This window comes from Magallana gigas, chromosome 6, assembly GCF_963853765.1.
Source record: "Magallana gigas chromosome 6, xbMagGiga1.1, whole genome shotgun sequence".
Classification (NCBI taxonomy): Eukaryota; Metazoa; Mollusca; class Bivalvia; order Ostreida; family Ostreidae; genus Magallana; species Magallana gigas.
The window spans coordinates 1,528,314-1,555,126 of NC_088858.1; the positions used below are offsets into that span (position 1 = coordinate 1,528,314).

At 35.2% G+C, this 26,813-nt stretch overlaps 2 protein-coding genes across 3 annotated transcripts; both read right to left on the minus strand.

The window, feature by feature from the left end:
- Positions 1 to 2,291: 2,291 nt before the first annotated feature.
- LOC105320894 (potassium channel subfamily K member 18) lies at positions 2,292 to 22,326 on the minus strand. Of its 2 annotated transcripts, none has more exons than XM_011419031.4 (3): positions 22,170 to 22,326; positions 6,581 to 7,170; positions 2,292 to 3,893 (listed from the first exon to the last, which is right to left on the minus strand). In XM_011419031.4, exons 2-3 carry the CDS (start codon positions 6,990 to 6,992, stop codon positions 3,088 to 3,090), a joined length of 1,218 nt encoding a protein of 405 aa, XP_011417333.1. In that variant the 5' UTR covers positions 6,993 to 7,170; positions 22,170 to 22,326; the 3' UTR covers positions 2,292 to 3,087. The 2 variants fall into 2 exon arrangements, with proteins under 2 accessions (XP_011417333.1, XP_011417342.1); XM_011419040.4 differs by lacking the exon at positions 22,170 to 22,326 and adding an exon at positions 7,269 to 7,483.
- A 596-nt stretch (positions 22,327 to 22,922) lies between these two features.
- LOC105320909 (axoneme-associated protein mst101(2)) lies at positions 22,923 to 26,751 on the minus strand. The gene is made up of 6 exons (XM_011419050.4): positions 26,648 to 26,751; positions 26,382 to 26,422; positions 25,984 to 26,261; positions 24,268 to 25,645; positions 23,501 to 23,844; positions 22,923 to 23,137 (listed from the first exon to the last, which is right to left on the minus strand). The coding sequence occupies exons 1-6, from the start codon at positions 26,683 to 26,685 to the stop codon at positions 22,970 to 22,972; spliced, it is 2,247 nt and encodes a 748-aa protein (XP_011417352.3). The 5' UTR covers positions 26,686 to 26,751; the 3' UTR covers positions 22,923 to 22,969.
- Positions 26,752 to 26,813: the final 62 nt, after the last annotated feature.

The following is a 26,813-nucleotide window of genomic DNA, read 5'->3' on the forward strand; positions in this document are numbered from 1 at the left end:
TCTATGATATCTATGTTGGCATATCTCTGCCCCTTGTGTGCAAGTTATTTTTCTGTTAATTATGTGGACATGCAAGATAAATATGTTGACATGCAAGATAGTTATGTCAACATGCAACATAACTATGTTGACATGCAAGAAAACTGCAATCAAATAAGAGTTATAAAAAATCTCAAATATCGCCAACATGTGACATTCAAGATGCTAGATACGCTACCTATTGATGTCAACATGCAACTTATTTATGTTAACATGCAACTTCTTTATGTCGACATGCAACTTATTCATGTCGACATGCAACTTAGTTATGTTAACATGCAACTTCTTTATGTCGACATGCAACTTAGTTATGTTAACATGCGACTAAGTTATGTTGACATACAACCTTATAAGTTGCATGTCAACATATTAATCTCGCATGTTAACATAACTAAGTTGCATGTCAACATATTTATCTCGCATGTCAACATAAGTAAGTTGCATGTTTACATAAATAAGTTGCATTTTGACATAAATAAGTTACATGTTGACATAAATTAGTTGCATGTCAGCATATTTATCTTGCATGTTAACATAAATAAGTTACATGTCGACATAAAAAGGTAGCATCTTGGATGTTACAAGTGTGCGATATTTGAGAATTTTTGAGATTTTGTATAATTCTTATCTGATTGCAATTTTCCTGCATGTCAACAAAGTTATGTTGCATGTTGACATAAATTATCTTGCATGTCAACATATCTATAATGCATGTCGACATATTTTATGGAAAAATAACCTGCACACAATGGGCAGAGATATGCCACTATAGATATCAGATACGGGCATAAGTGATTTTACCCATATAAAAATCCAGACTTGTAACTTGCATGTACACATAATTATCTTGCATGTTAACATAATTTTCTTGCATGTTGACATAATTTATCTTGCATGTAGGGGGCAGAAATTAATATGCCACCTTATATTATGGCATTTGAACATCAATATGATGTCACATACTAGTAATTATTATGATCTGCATTGTAAGTCGGTTCAGTGAAGAAAAAAACCACAGAAAAGTAAATCAATTTAGTCTCGTGACATAAGTCGGCAATGTAAACGATCTTATAACAAAGCAGTGTATACGATCTTATCACTTCATGGTGTGTATTATAACCATTACCGATTTATTTGTTAGAAATGCCTTTTGAACAAACACAATTGCCATTGACCTATGTTGAACAGTTTTACGTTAAATGAGGTCCGTACTCCGCTATTAGCGCTGTCTGCTTTCTGTTCCTTCTGTATTATCCAGTTTTACGAACTCCATTTGTCCATTATTTACATACTTTATTAACTGCCTACTTCAAGTAGTTTTGAACTACTTTAAACTGAAATGTCATTGGACATGAACATTTTTATGATTGAATTATAAATTGAACCCCGGTCTCTCTTTGATCCAGGCAGACAATTATTACCCACAATTCCCTCATATTGATTGACAATCGGATAAGTAAATTCTTTCCATAATCAAACAATGTAGACAAAGCCGGATCCGTTTTGTTCGAGCCTCCATTTCGTGAGATTGGTGTGTATTGATGATGATTCTGAGTGCTGGGAAAACTATAGGCTAATTAGCGAATCTAATCTCAATCAATATACATTGTTTGTCGATCTAAGTATCTGACCAAGACTTCATTGTTCTTCTAACAACAAGCAGGGTGGAGAGAGAGAGAGAGAGAGAGAGAGAGAGAGAGAGAGAGAGAGAGAGAGAGAGAGAGAGAGAGAGAGAGAGATTTACAACGGATCGACAACAGTGTTGGTTCATGGCTACCTTTAGAGGCAGGAGACCAATACAGGAATTTCTTAATGAATTATGAGACTTGGATGTTTACTTTGCTCGTAAATCGAGTGTTATTTAGCAATTTTGTAGTGTAAAATTATACATCTTGCCGGGAGAATTGTTTGGATTGGCGGTCCTCTAATCTCCATAAGGTCGAGTTTGATTAGGTTTTTATTGATAATACAGTGATGACAATTCAGTAGAGTAGTAAAATTATCGCACCAAAAAAATGATACATGGCATCTCATACCACTGATTAATCTATGATATTTCATTATGCTAGAAATGCCTCTTTGGATAAAAAAAAAAAGACGAAAAAGTAATAACTCGAGTAAATATTTTTATCTATAAAATGCAAACAAGAATTCTCATTCGAGCACGTCCTCATCAATGGTTTGTTACTATACGAAGGCGCCTTTCCCCTATTGTTTGTCCAAATTCAATAATAAAAAACACGGAGACTATAAGAGATGGAAACTTAAAATTTATTAATCGTAACATGAATATCACAGACAACATTGTAAGAAAATAGAGATTCCCAAAATATGAAGAGTAGGCAGGACACATGTAGGTTCCCTCCGAGTCTACACCATGGCGGTTAGTACACACGTTTGCAAAAAAAAAGAGTATATGGTTAAATATACATATCATACAAATAAAAATGTATGTAAACTTTGAGTTCTACATAGTATGAGAAAACTCGGACGGATGTCAATACTTTCTGTGTTAAGTATTTCTTGGCTGGGTGCCTCCAGGGGTTGGTCAGTTAATCAACAGCAGAGCCCACACCCAAATGTATCCGTGTCCCGACCCCTGCAAGCACCCAACGGGCTCCATATATAATAGTGATAAAAATACACAAAAATCTAGAGGCGGACAAGTCTACATAGATTACTAAGTACCGGCTTACATCCTGTCACATTGCAAGAAATCGTAAAAACAGGGTCATTCTTTGATAGAAAAAATACGAATTTCCTGCGATTGACCATGCCATCAGGATAAAGTTAAACCGTGTCAGCGGCGGGGAACTAGGACCAAGACAGGACTTTTACAAGTTTGGTTGATAGGCGGGCACCTCAATGCCTTTGTACAATGTCCCCTGGACACATCAAGCTCAATCATCCGTTAATATATATATATAGGAATATTTGCAAAAAAGACATTACTTTACAGAAATTTAAAGTGTATATTTCGAAACTCCAAAATTAGAAAATTTCATCAGCAGCAAAGTTTCGTCCATATGTGGACAACAACAACACTCCTTAATCCTCATCTTTATCAACAAGTCCTAATTTTTGTCCAACCCACTTGCACTTGGCGATAATTTCATCCTGCATCAGGGAGAAACACATTGACAGAATGGCCATCCCAAAAAGCACGTAGACCGCGCCGAGGATGAGCTGCGCCGTCTGCTGGGGGTTATCGAAATCCGTGCCCGGAACTACGTCACCGAACCCGATGGTACTGAGCGTGATGAAACAGAAATAGGCGGACTGGAGCTCGTCCCATGTCTCCCACAATCCGAATAACATGGCCCCGCCCAGGATGTAGCCAGCGATGACAATCATCGTCACCGTCAGAGGGACAGTGATCTTCTTCTCGTCCAAATCGTCGTCTTCGTCGTCGCTGTCGTCGTCCATGATCATCGGCTCCCCGCGCACCTGCTGGGACCGGTTGGCCAGTTCCTGTTGTGTCTTGAAGGACCGGATGTCAAGGGGGATGATTTTGACTGGCTTGCCGTCGTCGCTTCCCTTGACACTATCAGGGGTTTTGGGTGGGATCTTGGTGAACTCGCTGGTGCCCATGGGTGGGGCCGCTGTGATGATTTTGGACTTGTCGCTGTTCCAGTTGGGTTCCTGTGCCACCGGTTTAATCTGGACTACCTTGGTTTTGTCTTTCTTTCGACAGCAGCCGCAGCAGCAGATCTTGGCGTATATGAATCGAAATATGTCGGCCAGGACCTCCCCGATATTGGCTAGACAGAGCAGCATGAGGGGAATCCCCAGCATGGCATAGGCTATACACACCAGGCGCCCCCAGAAAGTTTTGGGCGCGATGTGTCCGTACCCTGTAAAGACAATAGACTAAAAATCAAAGCAGGCTACAGCGAGGCGCGTTTTGTGATGTTTATAATTCACTAAGAGGTAGATATTCGATTTTGAGACCCGAATATTGCTCAGGCGTTGTGACCCATTGTACTGACCGAAAAATTTACCCATTGTTTCTTTTTGCCAATTTTGATATGCAATATATGGGAAACATTTTTTTAGAAGATGATTTTTACAACTTTTGGTCTTGTAACAGACGGCACAGAATGACTGCGTTATAACGTCATACCGGCCAGTTTTCAAATACATGAACGCGAGGTTGGTCGAGGGTTTCTATTGACTTGCGTTGTGTTTACATGTTTTTGTTTTGTTTGTTTGTTTTTGTTTAATTATAACTATTTATATTTCATGTTAAAACACACATAATAATTTTTCCATGATTCCCCCAAAGGATGTTATCATTTATCCAACACGCGTCGGTTAATGGAATTGATTTTATAAGTTTAAAAATTAAGTTGCTAGTTTTAATGGCTATTTGTCGTTTATAGGAATAAGCAGAAAATTAATTATTAAAGCATGGCACGTATATTTCAGGTATGGAGGGGGGCTCTGTTGAAATGTGTATCAAGAATATGATATCAATTCATGGCTATTGATCATTTTTTAGAAAAGTGCATTTCGCGCTATGGAACCTATAGAAATTTGCCAGCAATAATTGGATCGATGGCGCGGTGTATTCGACTGTGCTCCAGTCTATTGATCCAGTGCAGGACATTTTCATTATTTAAATTCCAATGAAAACGTTCAATAATGTTAAATAATGGATTTATACTATCAGATGTCCTAGTGCGTCCATTGCTTTATTGTTTTATCAAAAATATGGAATGGGGGGGGGGGGATTTCATCGAAGAGGGAATGGTTAAGATTTAATTTTGTGGGGTTTTGGTGGGGGGGGGGGGGTTGATGTTGGAAAGTTTTCTTGGAGGTATATTTTATAGTGGATGGTGAATGCAGGGAATTTTATAAGTATCTTGTATGACAGATGCGATACACATAGAAAATGGTCGGATGATTTTTTAAAAAAATCTGTTTAGCTGCAAAGAACTCAATTCTCTTTGTTTTCAAAAATCAATTTTAAAATAGTGAACTATTTATATATATATGAAGCAATCGATATGGTTTTCTCTTTTCTACCCGTAAAGAACAATAGGGCCAATCAAGAATTAATCCCCGCGGCTCTAACAGGGATCGATCCGGGCGACGGTCCTCTGGCACCATTGCTTATAAAATCATTAGAATCTACTTATGTTCCGATCAAAGTATAGCAGGGTATGCAATTAAATATGCTAATCATATGTAAATCATATGTAAATTTTGTTTCAAGAACAATAATCAGGAGAACGATTCTTATACAAGACTTGAGACATTGCTGCCGAGAACGATTCTTAGACAAAGCTGTCCCACCCAATATTTCCGTTCCCTGGGGATGTTCAACATGCACAATTATGCAAGACCGGCAGAAAGGTGTCAGATCGTTGACCAAAACTCGTAACGTGTCTATTGCAGGGACACGCATTGTGGGGTGGGGGGGGGGGGGTGAGGTAAGAAGAGCATCCAAATTTTCACAACCCAACCTCCGCATTTCATTAGCATTTAAAGATAGTTTTCATGCGCATAAACAATTCTTTCTTCTTCTTTTTTTTATAAAGTTAGCTTCTAACAAAGTATTCCTGAAATATCATGAAACATATCAAATGGAATACAGCTAGAGCGTTGAATCTTTGAAAACAAATATATCTACACCTTTTTTATACGATGTTTTGGAAAACAGAAAAAGTTCGAATGAAAATTAATGTTCTCCTTTTATGATTAAACAAAACCTGGGTTTTTTTGTTGACGTTATAAGCAAAAAAAAAAAGGAAAAAAAGAATTGTTCTCACCTAACCCCCAAGTTTGATGACCTTGGGGTTAAAATCCCGTATCGGTGTACACACCCAAAGTTTGGTGGGAAGTGACGACAAATGAATATTTACCAGAATGTATCACCAGGTTATGTCAAGTTAGCGCATCATTATTAAAAATTCATTAAAAATAGATTCATCACTGGGACTCAGAAAAACAAAATTGTGGTTAATACAGGAGAGAAAGGGGTATCAGGAAATTGACCGACCCGAACCAAACCTGCCACAGTGCGACACTGAAATGCCAAGTATTCTGAGTCTGTCTGTCTGTCTGTTAGCAAATTCCTATTGCGTTCTCTTGGCAACATATCACTCTTAAAATACTAAATATTAATCTTGTATAAGTTTTACATATGTGATCCGCTTTTCTCCGTCTTTGCATTAATTTGTCTGCTTGTTTTGAAGTCTCTAAATGGATTATCCAGTAAGTTTTTTTCCGCAGAATGTTTACAAGGTTTATCTTACTAAAAGTCAAAAGTTATTTTATTAAACATTATGAATTCGAATATTTGGGATAGAAATCTACAAGAGCATGTAATGAAATATAAGTTCTATCATATCTTTTCATTACCCTAGGTCAAAATGCGTTTTGACGGTGGCCATATGATATTGCTTTAATCCTCTTATCCGTTTTGACGTTTTATTACCGTTGATTTTGACGTAATATTACCTTTGATTATGACGTGATTATTACATTATATTACACCGTACGTTAATTATGACCAAAGAAAAAAGCGCTGGCTTACCTATAGTGGATATGACGGTGACAGAGAAGTAGAGGGCCCCCGGGAATGACCACTTGTAAGGTGGTCCCCCCTCCTTGCCGTAGTCCCCACAGGAGTCTCCGCCGTATCCGATGGCGATACTGTTGTCCCTGAACGTCTCCAGGATGGACTTGAGCTGGATTGTCATCACGTCTTTATTGGCGTTGCCTTCGTTTTCTGTCATAACGCTGATCATCTGAGAGAGAGTCTTGTTCTCCATCGGGACGTACTCATTCCTGGAGTCGTAACAGATCTGTTGTTCGTTGTTCTGTTCTAGATGTCTGAAGATGAATCCCCCCGCCACACAATACAGCGCCACCAGAACACACAGCCCCACATGCGAGAACAGAAATTTCATGAACTTCTTGCAGCATCCCTCTTTTTTCTTCGCCATGACAACGTCTTATTTGGCCTTAAGTCCGGTTCACTATTACTCTTGAACAAGAATCACCTTTTCTGCCACGGTTGTAAATCCGGGCTGAGAGTTACATGATAAATTGTTGGAGGTTGGCACTCTTACTCCACAGATCCAAGCGAAGACCAAGATGGCGCGGCTGGGACGTATCGACTACCTGAAAAGATAGATTTTTAAAAACATTTAAAAAGAGAGATCGATTGTACAAAACTTTACATTGAGGTAGAAACGTTTGTATGAATTATTCAAACTAACAGCTCTGATGCTGGCACCGTATCGATCTGGGCCGCTGTCAATAGGACGAACTAATCTACCTCGTCATGGCCGACACTTTCACTACGACCTGTAGCCAGGTAATGATCGGGACAGGTAACGATATCCAGCAATATACCATCTGACGGCACCAGACAAAAACACCACCGTGTCTTAATTAGCTCCGGTGTCGCGGATAGTTGGAGAGACAATTTACTGCACAACACGGCACAGCAGACCCCTAGTTAACTGTTCCAGCAGAACATTGATTTATGATACAAATCTTCTACTTAAATATTTTTTGTTTTGTTTATAAAATCACGTATATTTTCGTCATCATTTTTGCATCGACTGTTTCACTTTAATACCCCCCCCCCCCCCCAAAAAAAAAACAAACCCAAAAACCAGCAAATTGTAAAATCCCGACGAAAAAAACTTATGTGTGGAATTGACTGGACTATTGCTATATCGATAAATCTATATAAATATATGTATATAATCAAACAGAATACCCTTAATGACAAAAATCTTTAAATAATTATATACTTTCAACCAATAATTGAACGCATTTATGACGTTGCTCGAGAGAAATCGAACAACTCCGAGAGAAATCGAACAACTCCGGGCTTTGAAGCAAACTAAGCGTAACAAAGAGAGGGCTAGTAATGTAAACGTTCCACTGATGCAGAGTAGAAATGGTGTACACACATAAACAGTGGAACTAACGATTATGGATAACCATTAAGTTTACATTAAAAGGTTTTCGTAGAACCGACAACAATTTTGTTCACGGTAAATCGTCACTGTTAAACTAATATAAGATTACAATTACACGTACATATAAATATTTAAAAACACATTTGGACCAACAGTTATTAACTTGAAATATTGACATAAATACAGTTATGTAGATTACATTACAATACATGAACAACTTATATGAGATTACATGTGTGAAGCACTGAAAACCCCCAAAACACTGTGTATCTACAGGTTTCGGATCTGAAAGCCATTTTAAATTATAAGATACCAAAGCAATTATACAGTCAAATTTATATAAGTTAATAATAACTATAAGATATGATATCACTTATACAGTCAAACTTCTTAAATAAAAATCAGTTAAAGTTAAATTAATTAAAAACAATTTTAAAACAATAAGGGTTACACTAATTATTTGCAATAATATTGATACAATCCCACAGTTACTAGTATGCACAGTTTCTAAACTCTCGTATATTGAAATTAAGGTGGGTTCCTACTCTAATGACTTCGTCATTGATAGTACTGTATTGAAAAATAATAATTTTATAGTTAATCTAAGAATAAATTACAAAATCTAGCTACATTTTACAAAAGTAAAAAAAAAAATTGTTGCAAATTTTGGTATTTCTGATGATTTAAAAAAAAACTCTGTTTTACGAGGTGTTTTTTTTTTAATTATAATTGTTTTCGAAGTTTGATTGAAAATGGTCTAGTGAATGAGTAAAAAATGTGAAAAGTTTACAGACTAACAGTCAAAAGCAGAACACTGCAGGGTAACATAATAGCTAAAACCAGTCAAGCGCTGAAAGTCATCGTCGGAAACCCACGGCCGGTCTCGCTTCTCTTACCTAGAAACACATGGTCGGTCTCGCGAAACCGACCGTGGGTTTCCGACGATGGCTAAAAGGACAATAATGACCAAACTACTACCTCAGTCAGTTTCTTTAACGACAGATCAAAGTGTTTAGAACGACTCACCGTTTGATTTGTTTACTGTGTTTTGTCACCGTGTTTATTTGTTCGAGTCGAAATAAAAAATAAAATGAAGTATAATTTTAAAAAAATTCCAAAATTGTTACCTACAGCTTACAACGTAGCACAGTGGGTTTGAGTGTTAACGACCAATCTGTAAGTCATGAGTTCGAATCCCAATTGGTATATTATGATTTGTACCTTTCCAAAAAAATTTAAAACAATTGTATGGTCATATTTTGTTAAATTTGAAAATTCTAAAACGTTGAGAGTATCTTGATTGTAATGTAGTATTATCCACATTATTATCGAAAGGTGACCCCTTTAAATTACTATCAAATAATATAAGATTACAGACAGATTACGATGTTAATAGATTGAAATGTTCTACAATTAACGACCAAACTTTATGTGACGTAATTTATAGGCCGCCCTGACAGGCAATGATTAATTCATAATATTTACATTTGCTTCCTTATATAGACCTATAGGATAACAAAACGTTCAGTTCCGTGTTAACTTTTTTCATGGGCTGGTCCCCCCACTTTTTCTTGCAGCAACTAATTTTTTGAAATTTACATATGAAAAATTGAATTATCATGGATATGCCCCCCCCCCCCTTTTTAGGAGCATGTAAAATATTGATACGAAAATAAGGAAATTTTTGAATATAATTGATGTACATTTGTTAACTTTGGGGTGACAAAACTTTATCTTATGATGAAAACATAAAAATATTTAAAGAAGTCCATACAATTATACAAAAGTGTGGTAGATTTATCTAAGTTTTTAAATTATTTGCATAACTTTCTGATCTATCCTAATTCTATTAAATGTTGTAACTGTTATAAATGTTAACTAGCATTGTATGGCATTGTAATATTGTAATATATTATGTAAAAGGAGAGGACATTATAAGTTTTTGGAACTTATGTCAAATCCTTTTGGCATTAGTCAATAAATAAATAGTGCCTGTTTGGGGGGTAACAGTTGAAATTGACACCCCTCGAAAACCATTGTCAACCGACGCGAAGCATAAAATATGTTCAAATCTGCAGGCAATCATGGCCCTATTCTACCACTGCTCTGCCTGCGTTGTATGTGATACGATGTCTGCCTTGCAATCGAAGTCCGTAAGGAAAATATACAAGGGCAATAATAAACGCACTGATTATATTTATAGTTAAAGACTGTTTTATGTTCACGAAATTGTTTGGTGCTAAATAAGTCGGTAATGACGAAGACACGGAACTTCAGGACCCGGATGTTTAATCAATTGTCTATCAGACCCACCTTAAGATTTAAGATAGACTTCTAGCCTTACACTTCGTATCTTAGTAGAGAAAAGATTCAAATATTTAGGTTTTTATTTTAACATATTCTATTAAATAAATTCAAAAAGGATTGGACAACAGGCATAGCCAATGTTAAAAGATCTGCTCTCCAGGTCTTTCCTGATATCAAAAACACGTCCTTGCATTATGCCGTTGCATTACTCGACATAAAATAACAAGACACCTTTCTTTTTTTTAGGTTGTTATAGTGCTATACATGTGTATATCTTTGTATTATTTCTTTGTTTTCTTCAGGTTGTAATAGTGCTATACATGTGTATACCTTTGTATTATTTCTTTGTTTTCTTCAGGTTGTAATAGTGCTTTACATGTGAATACCTTTGTATGATTTCTTTGTTTTCTTTAGGTTGTAATAGTGCTATACATGTGTATATCTTTGTATGATTTCTTTGTTTTCTTCAGGTTGTAATAGTGCTATACATGTGTATACCTTTGTATTATTTCTTTGTTTTCTTCAGGTTGTAATAGTGCTTTACATGTGAATACCTTTGTATGATTTCTTTGTTTTCTTCAGGTTGTAATAGTGCTATACATGTGTATATCTTTGTATGATTTCTTTGTTTTCTTCAGGTTGTAATAGTGCTATACATGTGTATATCTTTGTATTATTTCTTTGTTTTCTTCAGGTTGTAATAGTGCTATACATGTGTATATCTTTGTATGATTTCTTTGTTTTCTTCAGGTTGTAATAGTGCTATACATGTGTATATCTTTGTATGATTTCTTTGTTTTCTTCAGGTTGTAATAGTGCTATACATGTGTATATCTTTGTATTATTTCTTTGTTTTCTTCAGGTTGTAATAGTGCTATACATGTGTATACCTTTGTATGATTTCTTTGTTTTCTTCTTTCTTTGTTTTCTTCAGGTTGTAATAGTGCTATACATGTGTATACCTTTGTATGATTTCTTTGTTTTCTTCAGGTTGTAATAGTGCTATACATGTGTATATCTTTGTATGATTTCTTTGTTTTCTTCAGGTTGTAATAGTGCTATACATGTGTATATCTTTGTATTATTTCTTTGTTTTCTTCAGGTTGTAATAGTGCTATACATGTGTATATCTTTGTATGATTTCTTTGTTTTCTTCAGGTTGTAATAGTGCTATACATGTGTATATCTTTGTATTATTTCTTTGTTTTCTTCAGGTTGTAATAGTGCTATACATGTGTATATCTTTGTATGATTTCTTTGTTTTCTTCAGGTTGTAATAGTGCTATACATGTGTATATCTTTGTATTATTTCTTTGTTTTCTTCAGGTTGTAATAGTGCTATACATGTGTATATCTTTGTATGATTTCTTTGTTTTCTTCAGGTTGTAATAGTGCTATACATGTGTATATCTTTGTATGATTTCTTTGTTTTCTTCAGGTTGTAATAGTGCTATACATGTGTATATCTTTGTATTATTTCTTTGTTTTCTTCAGGTTGTAATAGTGCTATACATGTGTATACCTTTGTATGATTTCTTTGTTTTCTTCTTTCTTTGTTTTCTTCAGGTTGTAATAGTGCTATACATGTGTATACCTTTGTATGATTTCTTTGTTTTCTTCAGGTTGTAATAGTGCTATACATGTGTATATCTTTGTATGATTTCTTTGTTTTCTTCAGGTTGTAATAGTGCTATACATGTGTATATCTTTGTATTATTTCTTTGTTTTCTTCAGGTTGTAATAGTGCTATACATGTGTATATCTTTGTATGATTTCTTTGTTTTCTTCAGGTTGTAATAGTGCTATACATGTGTATATCTTTGTATTATTTCTTTGTTTTCTTCAGGTTGTAATAGTGCTATACATGTGTATATCTTTGTATGATTTCTTTGTTTTCTTCAGGTTGTTATAGTGCTATACATGTGTATATCTTTGTATTATTTCTTTGTTTTCTTCAGGTTGTTATAGTGCTATACATGTGTATATCTTTGTATTATTTCTTTGTTTTCTTCAGGTTGTAATAGTGCTATACATGTGTATATCTTTGTATGATTTCTTTGTTTTCTTCAGGTTGTAATAGTGCTATACATGTGTATATCTTTGTATTATTTCTTTGTTTTCTTCAGGTTGTAATAGTGCTATACATGTGTATATCTTTGTATGATTTCTTTGTTTTCTTCAGGTTGTTATAGTGCTATACATGTGTATATCTTTGTATTATTTCTTTGTTTTCTTCAGGTTGTTATAGTGCTATACATGTGTATATCTTTGTATTATTTCTTAAATTCTCAATTTTCTACTTCATTGGTGAGAAAAAGGAAGATGGGAGTTTGCGACTTATTTATTGTAAGTTCAAATCATTTAAGGTAAGTTGTTGGATCATTATTTATAAATATACGCTAAGTCCAATCCCACCCCAGTCCGCCAGTGTTTGATAATTTGGAATACCTTACGAAGGCTCTACAAGGCAACAAAGAAAAAAGAACGTATAATTGATATTAGGTCAATGTTGTAATCAAAATTCTGCATTCCGTTTCCGATATTTCATTGGTATTGCAAAACATTGGAGGAGATAATGCCAGTCTGTATAAAAAATATCGATTTAGATTTGGTGTATTCTGACAGACCTAGCACCTATTGTGCCAATATTTGAATGTAAATTAAAAACAAATAATAATCAATATATGTTGTAATTGATGAACAGTAAAATTGGACATAAATAAAACAGAGGGTTTGATGAATTGAACATAGGAAATTTCACAACTTCTCCTTGCTCATCTAAATTATTAAAATGTTCTGATTCGTCACACAACATTCGTTAAACATCTGTTTAAAAAGTGAAATGCTGATTTTCAAAAACATGAGTATTAGCAAACAAGTACATAGTCCGTTTGAATACCGAATTTTCGCTTAACCTTACGAGAGCGAAGTAGACCTAAAGCCCTTTATGGTAAGCCAATATATTTTCAATGATACCAATTTTCTGCAAAGAACCCGCACCATTCAAAACGATTCATGCAAAATAAATCAAAGGAATTTATGATTATTGGAGCGCTGGCATGTACGTATAATGTAAGTAATTTGGATCAATCAAACCTAGCGATGATGACTCTTGGGCCACACCATAGTCATTCCACGACTTGTTAAGGTTTTTATTTAAGAAAGTAACTGACCACAAAACAAAACAAGAATGCTCTGCATTGTAAGGAAATAGAATTCAATATTGACATTCTGCAATAAATCGATATCTAGATTAATATAAAACAGAACCCTCCACAAAAACAGGACCCAGGGCCGCGGGTTTGCGTCACGTCCTTTTAATTACGCGGTTTATAGCTAATGAAATATTCAGACTAATTGATCGATACATACCCTTTACCAATAATTGTATATCAAAGGCACGCGGTTATCTATATTTTAATTTGATATATCAACATTTCACTAAAAATTCATCATCGGTTTTAGATGAAATTTGATCATATTGTTACACGGTAGTAGGTACGATTCCCAGAACATTGCCATTATAATCATCAACAGGCAAAAGGTTTTATCGATTATCGATATATCGGTGCATTATCGATGATATGGTTATCTTTATCAAACATCGATAGTTAAAACGAAGAATCAAATTTTCCATACTAGTTGAGAGAAGATTTTTTGGGTTTTTTTTTTTTTTTGGGGGGGGGGTGCATTTACCTACATGTATGTAAATTATATTACATTAACGTTTCTTAAAAAACATTTTTCTATAAAATCTTCGAAATGTGTACTTCTTCTTCGTGTAATTTGAGGAAATTGCATAATGGTAAAACTTTCCTTGGTTGACGTGCTGTCCAACGCAAAGGGAATAATTTATTAGTAATATAATTCAATGATTCAAACAAAGGGAGTAATTTATTAGTAATATAATTCAATGATTCAAACAAAGGGAGTAATTTATTAGTAATATAATTCAATGATTCAAACAGAGGGAGTAATTTATTAGTAATATAATTCAATGATTCAAACAAAGGGAGTAATTCATTAGTAATATAATTCAATGATTCTACAAAGGGAGTAATTTACTAGTAATATAATTCAATGATTCAAACAAAGGGAGTAATTTATTAGTAATATAATTCAATGATTCAAACAAAAGGAGTAATTTATTAGTAATATAATTCAATGATTCAAACAAAGGGAGTAATTTATTAGTAATATAATTCAATGATTCAAACAAAGGGAGTAATTTATTAGTAATATAATTCAATGATTCTACAAAGGGAGTCATTTACTAGTAATATAATTCAATGATTCTAACAAATATCTTCTTCTTAAAAAGGTGAAATCCACCATTTACAACACAACTGCAATGATAAAATCTAAATTCTTAAAACCACTTTTTTTTCTTTTTTTTACTACAGCGATTTCATTTTTCAATGGTTTCACAAAATATGTTTTGTTTTTCCCGCAAGAAAACGTTTTAAAGAATGAGAAAACGGGTCAGTTTTTTTTTTAACAAGTTAAGGTAACAATTGGCAAAATAGAATTCAGGACTAATAAACACCTTCTCTCTCTCTCTCTCTCTCTCTCTCTCTCTCTCTCTCTCTCTCTCTCTCTCTCTCTCTCTCTCTCTCTCTCAATTTTCAATTTGAAAATTCAATTTCATAAAATATCCCTCTAATTTTTTAGCAATATCTCATTAGATGATTTCTAAGTTACTCAATACAGATTTCCCCGAATAGGATTCAACATTACGAAAAAGAAAAAAGAACATTTCGTATCTTTTTAAAGAGGTTCGTTCCTTTGCCTTTGAACAGACTGTTTAGAACATCCCTAATTTGTATATTTTGCATTATTTATCAATTTGTATTATATATCTATATTAAACAATGCCAAATGTACAACATTTTGCGAATTAATAAGGATAACCAGTCCAAAACACGCGCACACTGTCCGAAATAAATACTTATTTTTTTCAGTGGGTGGCACTCTAGCTCCCTGTCGTCCATCCGAATTTTTTCAGACCGGGAGCAACAGACCTGCAGCTAGAAAAATTTAATGCTTGCCTAAAATTAGCTTATTTCGTACAATGTCTAACCTTTCACCTCATTGATCCATACATTTGATTCTAGATCTGAATTCATAAGATTTTTCTGACAAGTCTGTTATTATTTGAGTAAAAGTTTGACACTTTTTCTCAGCGTAAAAATGTCGTTAACTTATCTAGATGATAATTTTCTTAATGATTATTTAAATTTATTTCTTTTGAAAGATATAATGAGTTTATGTTTGAAGCCACAGTTCATTTCCGATAAAAAAAATAATAGGGCGATTTATATATAACTTGTTTTTTTCAGTGCACAAATACACCGTAGCGCCGAAAGAAACATATTAACCCCAATTTTTGTTTTGAAATTTGGCTAAGCTGTGTGTGTATATATTAATAAAGATACTTTAAACTGAAAACTTTAAAAACTTCTTATTGTAGTATCCCATCCTTTTTAAAATAAAAAAAAGGGGGGAGTGTCAGAGCAGCTATAAAATGCAAGCCAGAGAGGTTTTGTTTACCTTTGAAGACATTGGTTCAATAATGTAATATATACCATTCTTACAAAACAAATTTGAACAAAGAAGTTTTGCTCTACATTACATAAAGTGATGTATACACAGTGGGCCGGATCTGAAGCCTTCCTGAAGATTCCCTTCCTGTCCTCGAACTATGTCAGTTGTTAATAAAGAATTTTTGTCAATATCCAGTATAAACAGTTTGTTTGGAAACTTTCTACGGGCTGAAATCGATAGGCGATATTAAAGGATCTGTTTTATTTTTAAACATATTTAAAATGCATCCCAAGATCATCAATAAGAGTAGCAGAATACATGTACTGTCAATTCCTTATTTTATCCAAGTACTTAATTCCGCGATTCCACTTTTTTTTGTTATCAAATCGCGAGAGTATTAATAAACAAGTTGTTTTTCTGCATTTCATAAGTCAACTTGATAAAGGAATAAAATACTTATAAAAATATATAATAAACAAGAGGCCCATGGGCCACATCGCTCACCTGAGGAACAATAGGTATGATAAAATCAGCTTAATGGAGTCATAATACAAACTATCTGGACAATGTACAATAATACATGTAGATCCTGTATAAATAAAATCCATTTTCCCCTGGATATTCTTATGTTTATAATCATTAGTCCCTTTTCTAACAAGATGATTTTATAGTCTTATCATATGTTGAGTATTGCAGTTCTCAAAATGATCCTTAACAATAGTTTATATATTAGATATAAACGTACATCAAACTATGAACCTTCTCGGGAGGCCAAAGAATTGTCCTGGGGCCAAAGTCTTAACAATTATAAAGAAACATCTGGCTGATTAGTTTCTGAGAAGATTTTTAAAGATTTACCCTATATATTCCTTTGTTAAATTTTGACCCCCCCCCCCCCCATTGTGGCCCCACCCTACCCCTGGGGATCATGATTTTCACAACCATGAATCTACACTACCTGAGGATGCTTTCACACACGTTTAAGCTTTCCTGGCTGATTAGTTTCTGAGAAGAAGATTTTTAAAGATTTACTCTGTTTATTCCTATCTAAAACATCGACCTCCCATTGTGGCCCAAACCTACCCCCAGGGTTATGATTTTCACAAATTTGAATCTACACTACCTGAGGATGCTTCCACACAAGTTTCAGCTTTCCTGGCTAATTAGTTTCTGAGAAGAAGATTTTTAAAGATTTACTCTATTTAATCATATGTTAAACTTCGACCCCCCATTGTGGCCCCATTCTACCCCAAGGGGTTATTATTTTCACAACTTTGAATCAACACTTCCTGAGGATGCTTCCAAAGAAGTTTCAGCATTGCCGGCTGATTAGTTTCTGAGAAGAAGATTTTTAAAGATTTACTCTATATATTCCTATGTTTAACTTCGATTCCCCATTGTGGCCCCACCCTTCCCCCGGGGGTCATGATTTTCACAACTATGAATTTACACTACCTGAGGATGCATCCACAAAAGTGTCAGCTTTCCTGGCTGATTAGTTTCTAAGAAGAAGATTTTTAAAGATTTACTCTATATATTCCTATTTTAAACTTCGATCCCCCATTGTGGCCCCACCCTACCCCCGGGGGCCATGATTTTCACAACTATGAATCTACACTACCTGAGGATGCTTTCACACAAGTTTCAGCTTTCCTGGCTGATTAGTTTCTGAGAAGAAGATTTTTAAAGATTTACTCTATATATTCCTATGTTAAACTTCGATCCCCCATTGTGGCCTCACCGTACCCCGGGGGTCATGATTTTCACAACTTTGAATCTACACTACCTGAGGATCCTTCCACACAAGTGTCAGCTTTCCTGGCCGATTAGTTTCTGAGAAGAAGATTTTTAAAGATTTATTCTATATATTCCTATGTAAAACTTCGATCCTTCATTGTGGCCCAACCCTACCTCCGGGGATCATGATTTTCACAAATTTGTATCTACATTACCTGATGATGCTTTCACACAAGTTTCAGCTTTCCTGGCTGATTAGTTTCTGAGGAGAAGATTTTTAAAGATTTACTCTATATATTCATTTGTTAAACTTCGACCCCCCATTGTGGCCCCACCCTCAGGTGAGCTAAAAAGGTTAAGTTTACAATACAATAAGTTGTTAAAGTTGGTTTCTGGAAGAACAGACTTTGAAAATTTTCTTAATAAATATTGACAAATATTTTACTTTTTTAAGCTTTAGTTTTTAAGATCTGTGTACAAACATAGAATTGTGAGCAAATCGCTGTATCTTGCTTATAATTCGAAGCTTAACACTCAAATATGGTTAGTAAATAGAAATTGTAAACAATTAAACACAAGAAACATGCACTACATGTATAACAAATAAAGAACACAATTTATTTTTTCGAAATGAATCATATATATATACATGTATATACCTACATATTTCCGTCAGCGATATCAAACTCTATTTAAACTGAATAAACTCGAAAAAATGCCGAGCATCTCAACAAAACCTATTGCATTAATCTACATGTACCATTACGCAAAAGATAATGCCGAATTACCGATAGAATGAATTGTATTTCAGTACCCGTCCCCTACATCCGATTTTGCTTAATTTGCGCAGGTAAACAGTTAACTGTTTGATTTACCGAAGTCTCTGTTTGATTTGATACGTAAAAATCACGAAATACAGACGATAGTTTCCAGGTTACAAAGCATAATGAGAACGAAACGAAAATCAGAACAAGCTAACACCAACGTCATGTGTGAAAACTGTCAACGCATTGAAATATTTAGCCTCAATTTACTTCACAAAATCGGCACCAATATATTTTGTATGTTTCAAAATTTCCCTTCATACGCGAACTGTTGCACAACAAGCAAATTCATCATAGTCAGATCGACCCTTTTTCGTATAATGTCATGGCTGCTTTAAACAAAGAACCTCGTTTTAGAAGTATGGAATCATTTTACCGGATGCCGAACCCGAAGCTATTAAACTGATTGAAACACGCATTTCCTTTATTATTATTTTCGTAATAACTCAGATTTGAAACAAAATTTCCACTTAATTTTTGCAATTTATATTTTCCTTCCCATAAGGATAATTTATGCTAAACTATGTTGAATTTGCCTCGGTAGTTCTTGAGAAGAAGATTTTTAAAAATGCACCCCCCTTTTTCTACAGTTTCAAGGTTTTCTCCGCTTTGAATACAGATCAAACTTTTATTTCTGCAATTTATATTCGCCCTCCCATAAGGATGATTTGTGCCAAATTTGGTTGAAATTGGATAAGCGGTTTTAGAGAAGAAGTTCAAAATGTAAAAAGTTTACAGACGGACAGACGGACGGACAGACGGACGGACGGACGGACGACGGACAAAATGTGATCAGAATAGCTCACTTGAGCTTTCAGCTCAGGTGAGCTAAAAATTAAACTTAATTAATCTCCAAAATATTAAATTTTCATTCCAAAAATACTTGCATACCGAAACAATACAAGGTCACAATTATCGAACATGATGTACAAAGGGGGATAATTAGGAGACAAAGGTAATGTATCATTCACGGATTACGCAACGATGACGGGCCGGGGATACTTTATCTTATAAATTACCGGAATCACTGATGGGTTATAATGAGTCCGCCACTGTTATGTGCTAAGAGCTGTGTGAGGAGATCCTTAGTTAAACTGACATGAGTAGAGACCATCTCGTCAACCGTACTTAGGGCCGGTGAACAAGCTTTGTTCTCAGCAAGACATGGATTGTACAAGCACTCACAGAATCGTCACATAATGGAGGGTTAATCAGGCCGATCTTCAACAATTGCAATTGTCAGAAATACCCATCGAACGCCACTCCAAACATACAGCAAATATTTGTCTGCAGAGTACAATTGTTAGTGATCCTGATGGAGGAGATGATACTGTTTAGTGTGGGTATTTGTTTTACGGGGATCATAAGCCTCTTATGTTTTGGTTCTATTTATCCCGATATATTTATCATCACACAGACAAGAACAACGATCAATACAACTATTCCTTTTTAAAAGTACATAGACAACATCTAATCAAAAGTTTCAAAATGAAATGAATATTTAAGACATCATCGGTTATATCCAATCAAGCTTTTCCCCTGATTGTAAGCAAATGAATGCACACAAAACTGATGCAATCAACAATTTTTCTAGAGAAAAAAAACCGCTGCCTTAGAAAACGGGAACGAAAACGGAAATTCCGAAATCTTACTCTGCAGAATGCCCCAATTTATGTTCTGTAGGATAACACAGGGCCCTGTTACAGTGATCAATAGTTAAGGTAGCACGAAATAGCCGTGAAATTAAAGATATGTATTTTAAATATTTTCTCAAAAACACAATCGCCGATCCTCAGCAATCTTCGATAACTTTGAATTATCCGGAGTTTTTTTTTACTCGTACCATAAATCTGCCTTTTATACAGAGAAATTTAATTGGTCTTGAAATGTTAATAATTTAATTCTGGTTGGAACGCGCTTTCTGATTGGCTAAAAAATTATTTTATATCGTATGAAGAATGTTGCCTACGTCATAGTAAGACTAACGTCAAAAACGTATCAACGTCTTGATCATTTAGGATTTTTATCAATTTTCACACCCGTCAAATATACTAACACCTCAATTGATCTAAAACCCATGGTCAAAATTTTATTATTATAATATATTTTAATTGCGGGGTCATGGCAATCATAGTGCTAGGTTTTAGTCAAATTTGAACTATACAATTTCTTTTAAGAGACCGTTAAGTATTGCAATGAAAAATGATTATTTACGAGTGCTATTTTTACATTATATTGCATCAGAAATTACCTCAAGTTACCAGTTAGAGTTAATTCAATGTCCATAAGTAACAAAAAGGTCTCCTGTACAAATAGCAGTACAAATATTAATTTTGTAAGATCTTAAAAAGTAAGTTATTCGCACAACAAATTCAAACAATGACTATTTCATTTTGCAATCTATTGAAAGGAGATTCAGATCGATGTTGGCAAAAAATGTCAGTTTGGATTTTTTTTTAAATTCTACGTATTTATAAATTTCACTCCGAATAACAAATTATCAAAATTTCAGAAAAACTGAGCCATAGGAACATTTTAGCTTATCTGTTTTATACTACCTTAATATCGTTTACTGAATTTTTAAATAATCAAATCAATAAACAATTGTCTACTTAATTAAATTGATTGGGGAAAAAATGCATACAACTTTGATGCATGTGTCCAGATGACGAAGCCATTACGACCAGAAAGTAAATCCATCGAAGGATAAAATTCTCCACCCAACCACTGAGCCCGTCAGTACTCTTCGTCACAAATACAATTTGTGTCTTAAAGATGGTCGACTTGGGTTTACAAAACATATTATTTACGCACAGTTACACATGTTTTTACAATTTGAAAGATGTTTTTATATACTATCTAACAAGCTTACATCAATTAATGTACACTGAACGCAAAGCATAAAAAATAAAAAAAAATCTATGTTTACTTTTACATGAAAAAAAGCCCCGAAGATACATTCCAAGATTTTAATAGAATATCTAAAAAAAAAACCCCACACACACACACACACATCTTACATATACTGAGGAACAGGTAACTCTAAAATTTAAATTCTGTTTATATTTACATATAAATAAAAAATAAATTGATGATATATTTAAACTATTCAATGAATATTTTGGTTAATGACAAAAATATATCCCTTTTATGTAAATGAATAAAGTATATCGAAATGCTGGTATACTAGTACATGTATATGTATATACGGTTATTGTATGTTCAACCTTTGTGAATGGTCATTAAGATTGCTACCAAAAGCTAGATTAAACATGTACTTCAGTAAACGTGCATAAACAAGTAATTCTACGTCAATTGTTCTCATTTACCTTTCAGCAGATAGTTTTTCAAGACTAGGGTATAGACACGCAATCTGAATAACCTGGGACACTAATATTTGTCAAATGATTCATCATTTCTGTTAATTATTTGTATGTTAATCATTTGTATGTTAATTATTTATCACGAAGTCTCTCCCTAGTCGTCCTTATTGTAACAGAATTTGCGTATCTAATCCTTTATAATTACATGTATATTGAATTTCCATCCGAAAACATGATATTTAAATCCTTCAAAGTTAACTTACTTTAAATTTAGCAGAGAAGAAATAAATTTCTCAACTTAAACATACAAGAGTTTTCAATATATACCCAGTTTCTCCGTATTTTACCTATCCTGTGACCTTAATTCAATTTGTCAAGTTTTCTTGCTGTGATATGGAAAGTGAGCAGTAGCTTTTAATATTCCGGCTCTGACGGTAGAAAGAATGTCTTACCTCGGTGTCGGGGTTTTGAGGTTGGTTCTGGTCCTCTGGTGTCTTATGGTATTGTCGTCTGCCTGTACGCGATGCGCTCCGTTCGGACCCTTATTGATCAGTCAGCCACCGGAACTTGTCACCTTGGTTTCAAGCGACAGGTAAAAACTCGTGAATCAATAGCAGGCTATAGCCGTGTTGATGTTTAAATTTTATAACACTGTTGATTTTTTAATCATTGTACAGAAATTCAATACGCTGTTCAAGTAGAAAGAGATGAAGAACAAACGGTTAAGAGGACAATCAAAGGACGACGCAGGAACAAGGGCAAAGTAGATTCCCTCCAGCGGAAGTCGTGCTTTGACTTCTTTTATTGTTTCCGGTTTACATTTTTGAAATATTACATAATAAAATATTATATAAAACGTTAAAGATATTGATTGCCTCCTATAAGACGTCATCTTGAGTTGCTATTAACTAACTGACCAAGATCAAAAATTGTGAACGTAAAATTTCAAATATGTCCAACTTTTGAAATAATTTTGCATAACGTGTTTGCATTTAAAAATCATAAAAATAGCAACTTTTAAAAGATCTTTTATAATTGTAAATAGAAAAAGATGTTTAAAAGTTGTCTGAAGTTCTATCTAAGTCAATGGTTTGCCGATTTTAAAAACCAGATTTATTATTTATCAAATGAGTAGGCGGCATGTTGATATTTCACATTCTAAGATAACCGTTGCATGTTCAAGTTATAGAAAAAGAAGCCCTATATGAGGTTGGATGGATTCATTATATTCAATAAAGTAGACTATATTATTTCAGTGTTTATAACTAGTTTCACAGGTAATAAGATCGACCATCATGATGGGAGCCGAGGCCCATTTCTCGGGGTATATTCGGATTGCCTTGGCTGTTACCGGGACGTCCAGTCTAAACACCGATGGAGCATGCGCATTTCCTTTTTCTCTGGTGCCAACATCAAATACCTGTCAATTGATAAAAAAGTATATGAATAGAAATGTTTTTAAAAATTAACCTTGTGTACCTGGTGCTGTATTATGGCGCAAACGCATTACAATAATGATGATTAATGAAGATGCTAAGAAATTTGTCACTTGTTAATCACTTGTTAATCAGCCAGTCGCCAGTGTTTAATATCATTACAGATTAAAAGTATTTATTATTTTATACAGTATCAAACAGGCAAGTATACATACTGCAATAAAGGTAAAAAAAAATGTAAAAATAAACAAAAATTCCGACCTATCGACCGTACTTTTTTCAGCATGACATCGGAATCAAACCATTATTATTTTAGGCCTTAGGAGTCTGTGTGTGTGTTGTCTTACCCGTGGCTGATTCAGTCTATCCACATAACCCTGCCACGGCTCCGAGTCCTTCCTCTTGTGGTAGAGAGAGAACCTGGTCACGGCACCCCACTGGAGCTGGGAGCTGCTTCCCGCCACTTTTAGCCCAAACACGTTTGTGATTTTTCGGAACTCTATTTCTAGATAGTATTTCTGGTTCCTGAACTTTTGGAACCTCTCCGGGATACGAAATAAATAGGGCTGTATGCCTAGTCCGTACATAGCTCGCCAAGCCTGTCTGACGTCTCGCAGGGTAGAAAACGTGTCTGCCGGTCTGAAAATGGCCTTGTTGTAGCGCCATACTGGTCTCAGGCGGCACGATCCGTCTACAATATCACATGTTACACAAGTATAGTAATCACTGAGACCAAAATGCTACGTTTCTAAGAAGTCTGCTGTTTTATTGTCACTATTTGTACTTTCATCTAACATTTAATATGCCCCCGTGGAAAAAAGATGCTAAAGCCTTAAATTGTGTACTTCCGGCACGTACGGAATAAAGAGAAATCATTGAGAAAAAGTTGAAATCAAAATAAGGAGAAAGATCCTAAACTTTTCTCTACATCGATTTCAACTCATTGATACAAGATTTTTCTATTTCAGAGAAAATTGTTGAGAAGTAAAGTCTTTGAGTTTAGGGAAATGATAAAGTAAAATTCTTTGCTGCAAAACAGCATCGATTTTCCATATCCTGAAGACATAAACAACAAATTAAACAACAAACAACAAATTAACACCCAACAACTTACAGACAGACTCGGAGAGAGCAGTATTCTCCTTTTCCAGCCTCTGCATTTCAACCAACTTTTGGGAAGAAGCGGTTTTGGCGGGCGCTATGCTCTCGGTCTTTGTCTTCACGTTCTTTGAGGGCGTGATGTCAGGTGTGTACGGTTTACGGGCCGGTGTTTTACCTTTAGAAGAATGTTGGCCTTGAACCACTGGTTTACTGTTGGTCGGTTTCCGGCCACGGGCTTGCGTTCCGCCTTTGTGGGACACTTGACCTTTGCTCTTTTTGCCTTTGACCAGAGATTTGCTCTTTGCGGTCTTTTGGTTTACCGTATGAAGTTGTTTTTTAAGAGTACTTAAATTTTTTTCAGTTTTCTTAATATTTTTTGTTAGAATGCTCAAAGTTTTAGCTTCAATCCTCTGCTGTCGAGATCTTTGGGCTTTAGCAGATTGAAGAGTCTTTTGTTTTCGTTTCTTGTTTTTAACTAGTTTATGAGATTTCTTTCCAGAGCTTTTTGTATGGTTTCTAGTCTTTGATTTCCTTGTTTGCTGTGTCTTTTGGCCACCTTTTGTCTTGCTGTTCTGTTGTGTTTTTCTGTGTTTATTTGTATTGGGCTGCAATTTCTTCTTAACTTTGCTCTTTTTTTGCGCCATTTTGCGATTCTTTGCTTTGGACTGTTTCTTTTTCTCTTTGCCGCTTTCATTCTTGATCTTATGTTGCGCCGTTTTGTGTTTTTGCGCCCTGGATTGCTTCTTTTTTCCGCTGCTCTTACTCTTTTTCCTTTGGTGCACTACCTTTTTCTTACTGTTTTTCCGTTTTAGAGCATCCCTTTGCCCACGTCGATACTTGTACCCAAAATCTCCAAAATAATCCCCTCTCCCAAACCTTCCGTCGATATCGTAGGTATCAAGAGACTTCTTTTCTACTTCTGATCTCTTTTGATGTTGGGTTTTTATTATCGGTTTCTTCTGCCTTGTATTTTGCTGAGTAATGTGCTTCCTCCGACTTTTATTCTTACGATGGTTGACCCTGTTCCTCTCCGAAGACGATTTATGCTTTCCCGCCTTTTTTCGGTCTTTGACCCCGTGACCTTTGTGATGGCCAATCCTCTGCTCCATCTGCTTTACTTTTTTCATCACTTTGGATATCTTGCTCTTTATTCGATTCTTTATTTGGTCCTCCAGGTTCTTCTTGACAGAGCTATGCTGTATCTGCACTGGCAGGATCGGTCGCTGTTCTGCCATCACTGTGTCTGCGCAGTGCTGGATGGACAGTCTCATGAAGGGGACGCCGTCCCACAGTTCCGGTATGACGCGGAGCACCAGCGTCTTGACAGGGTTTGACAAAGTGACGCTTGTGGCGGTGTCGGGGATGGCGATGTTTCCGAGGTTTGTGAACATCTAGAGAGAGAAAAGTAACAGTTACGTTTTGATTTATACAAAAAACAGATACAACTTACATCCAATGCATTTGTCCAGAATATTCAATGTGATGCTTTCTGGCTTATTTTAGCAACTAGCTAAAACTGGAGTCGCCAAAATTAATATTTTAAATGTAGGTTCTGCATATATATAAACCGCATTACGGTAATGGTCGTTCTTTTGTAATTGACTATCATGTATGATTGCGTAAATTATTTAACAAATTACAATGTAAGTCTGGCCTACCGGCGGACTTTCATGTGAAGTATTATATAATAGATAAGTCTCGCTCAAAGATGGCGGGTTGGTGACCTCACCTCTTTGCCGGTCTTGGAGTTGTTGATGAACGTCCAGTTTCCGTCACTGCCTAGGAACTGCACCATGTACTCCGTGATGATCCCGCGCCCGTCTTCCCGCGCCTGTGAGATCCGCCCCGTCTTTCCGGTCATGGTCCATCCGTACACAGTGGTCAGCTGTGGGAACGGGATGTCGGCGAAGATCCGGTTGTTCCGCTCGCGGTAGTCGATCCGTCTACTCTGGAGCTTCCAAAAATAGCGAGAAACCTGGGTGGTAATCCTCCGCACGCACGCATCCCCTGTATATGACAAAGGGCGTTAACCATATCACAAAACAATTAACCCAGCATATAATACAGCGAGAATTTGATGCCCTCTCGATGGCTTTTTTTATATTATGATATAGGGACTCTCCTTACCTTTAGGAGCGGGTCCATTTTGGCCATTTGTGGCAACATAACTGCAAAAGTCAAAATTTAATGAATAATAGAAGAGATAAGAGATGCATGCAATAATTTTTCAAAGGGTCAAAATGAACTGAAAAGTCTTAATACATAAGTGAACATTATACATCATTTGAAAAGTTGGAGGGATCTTGATTTTCACATTGTGTACGTGCAGTGGTATGCAAATTCTAGAAATAAAGCAAAATGTGATAGAGATTATGAGACGGCTTAATACATACCTCAGCCCTATGAAGAGAAACACCTTTAGCAGATGCATTTCATTGATTTCATCTTGTGCAATTGTGTTTATATGTAAAATTATGACGTCACTTTTGACATCACCTTTCTGTATCTTGAGCCCGATATTTTTACTCTACCGTGACCCTTGCGCATAGATCAGTTTGC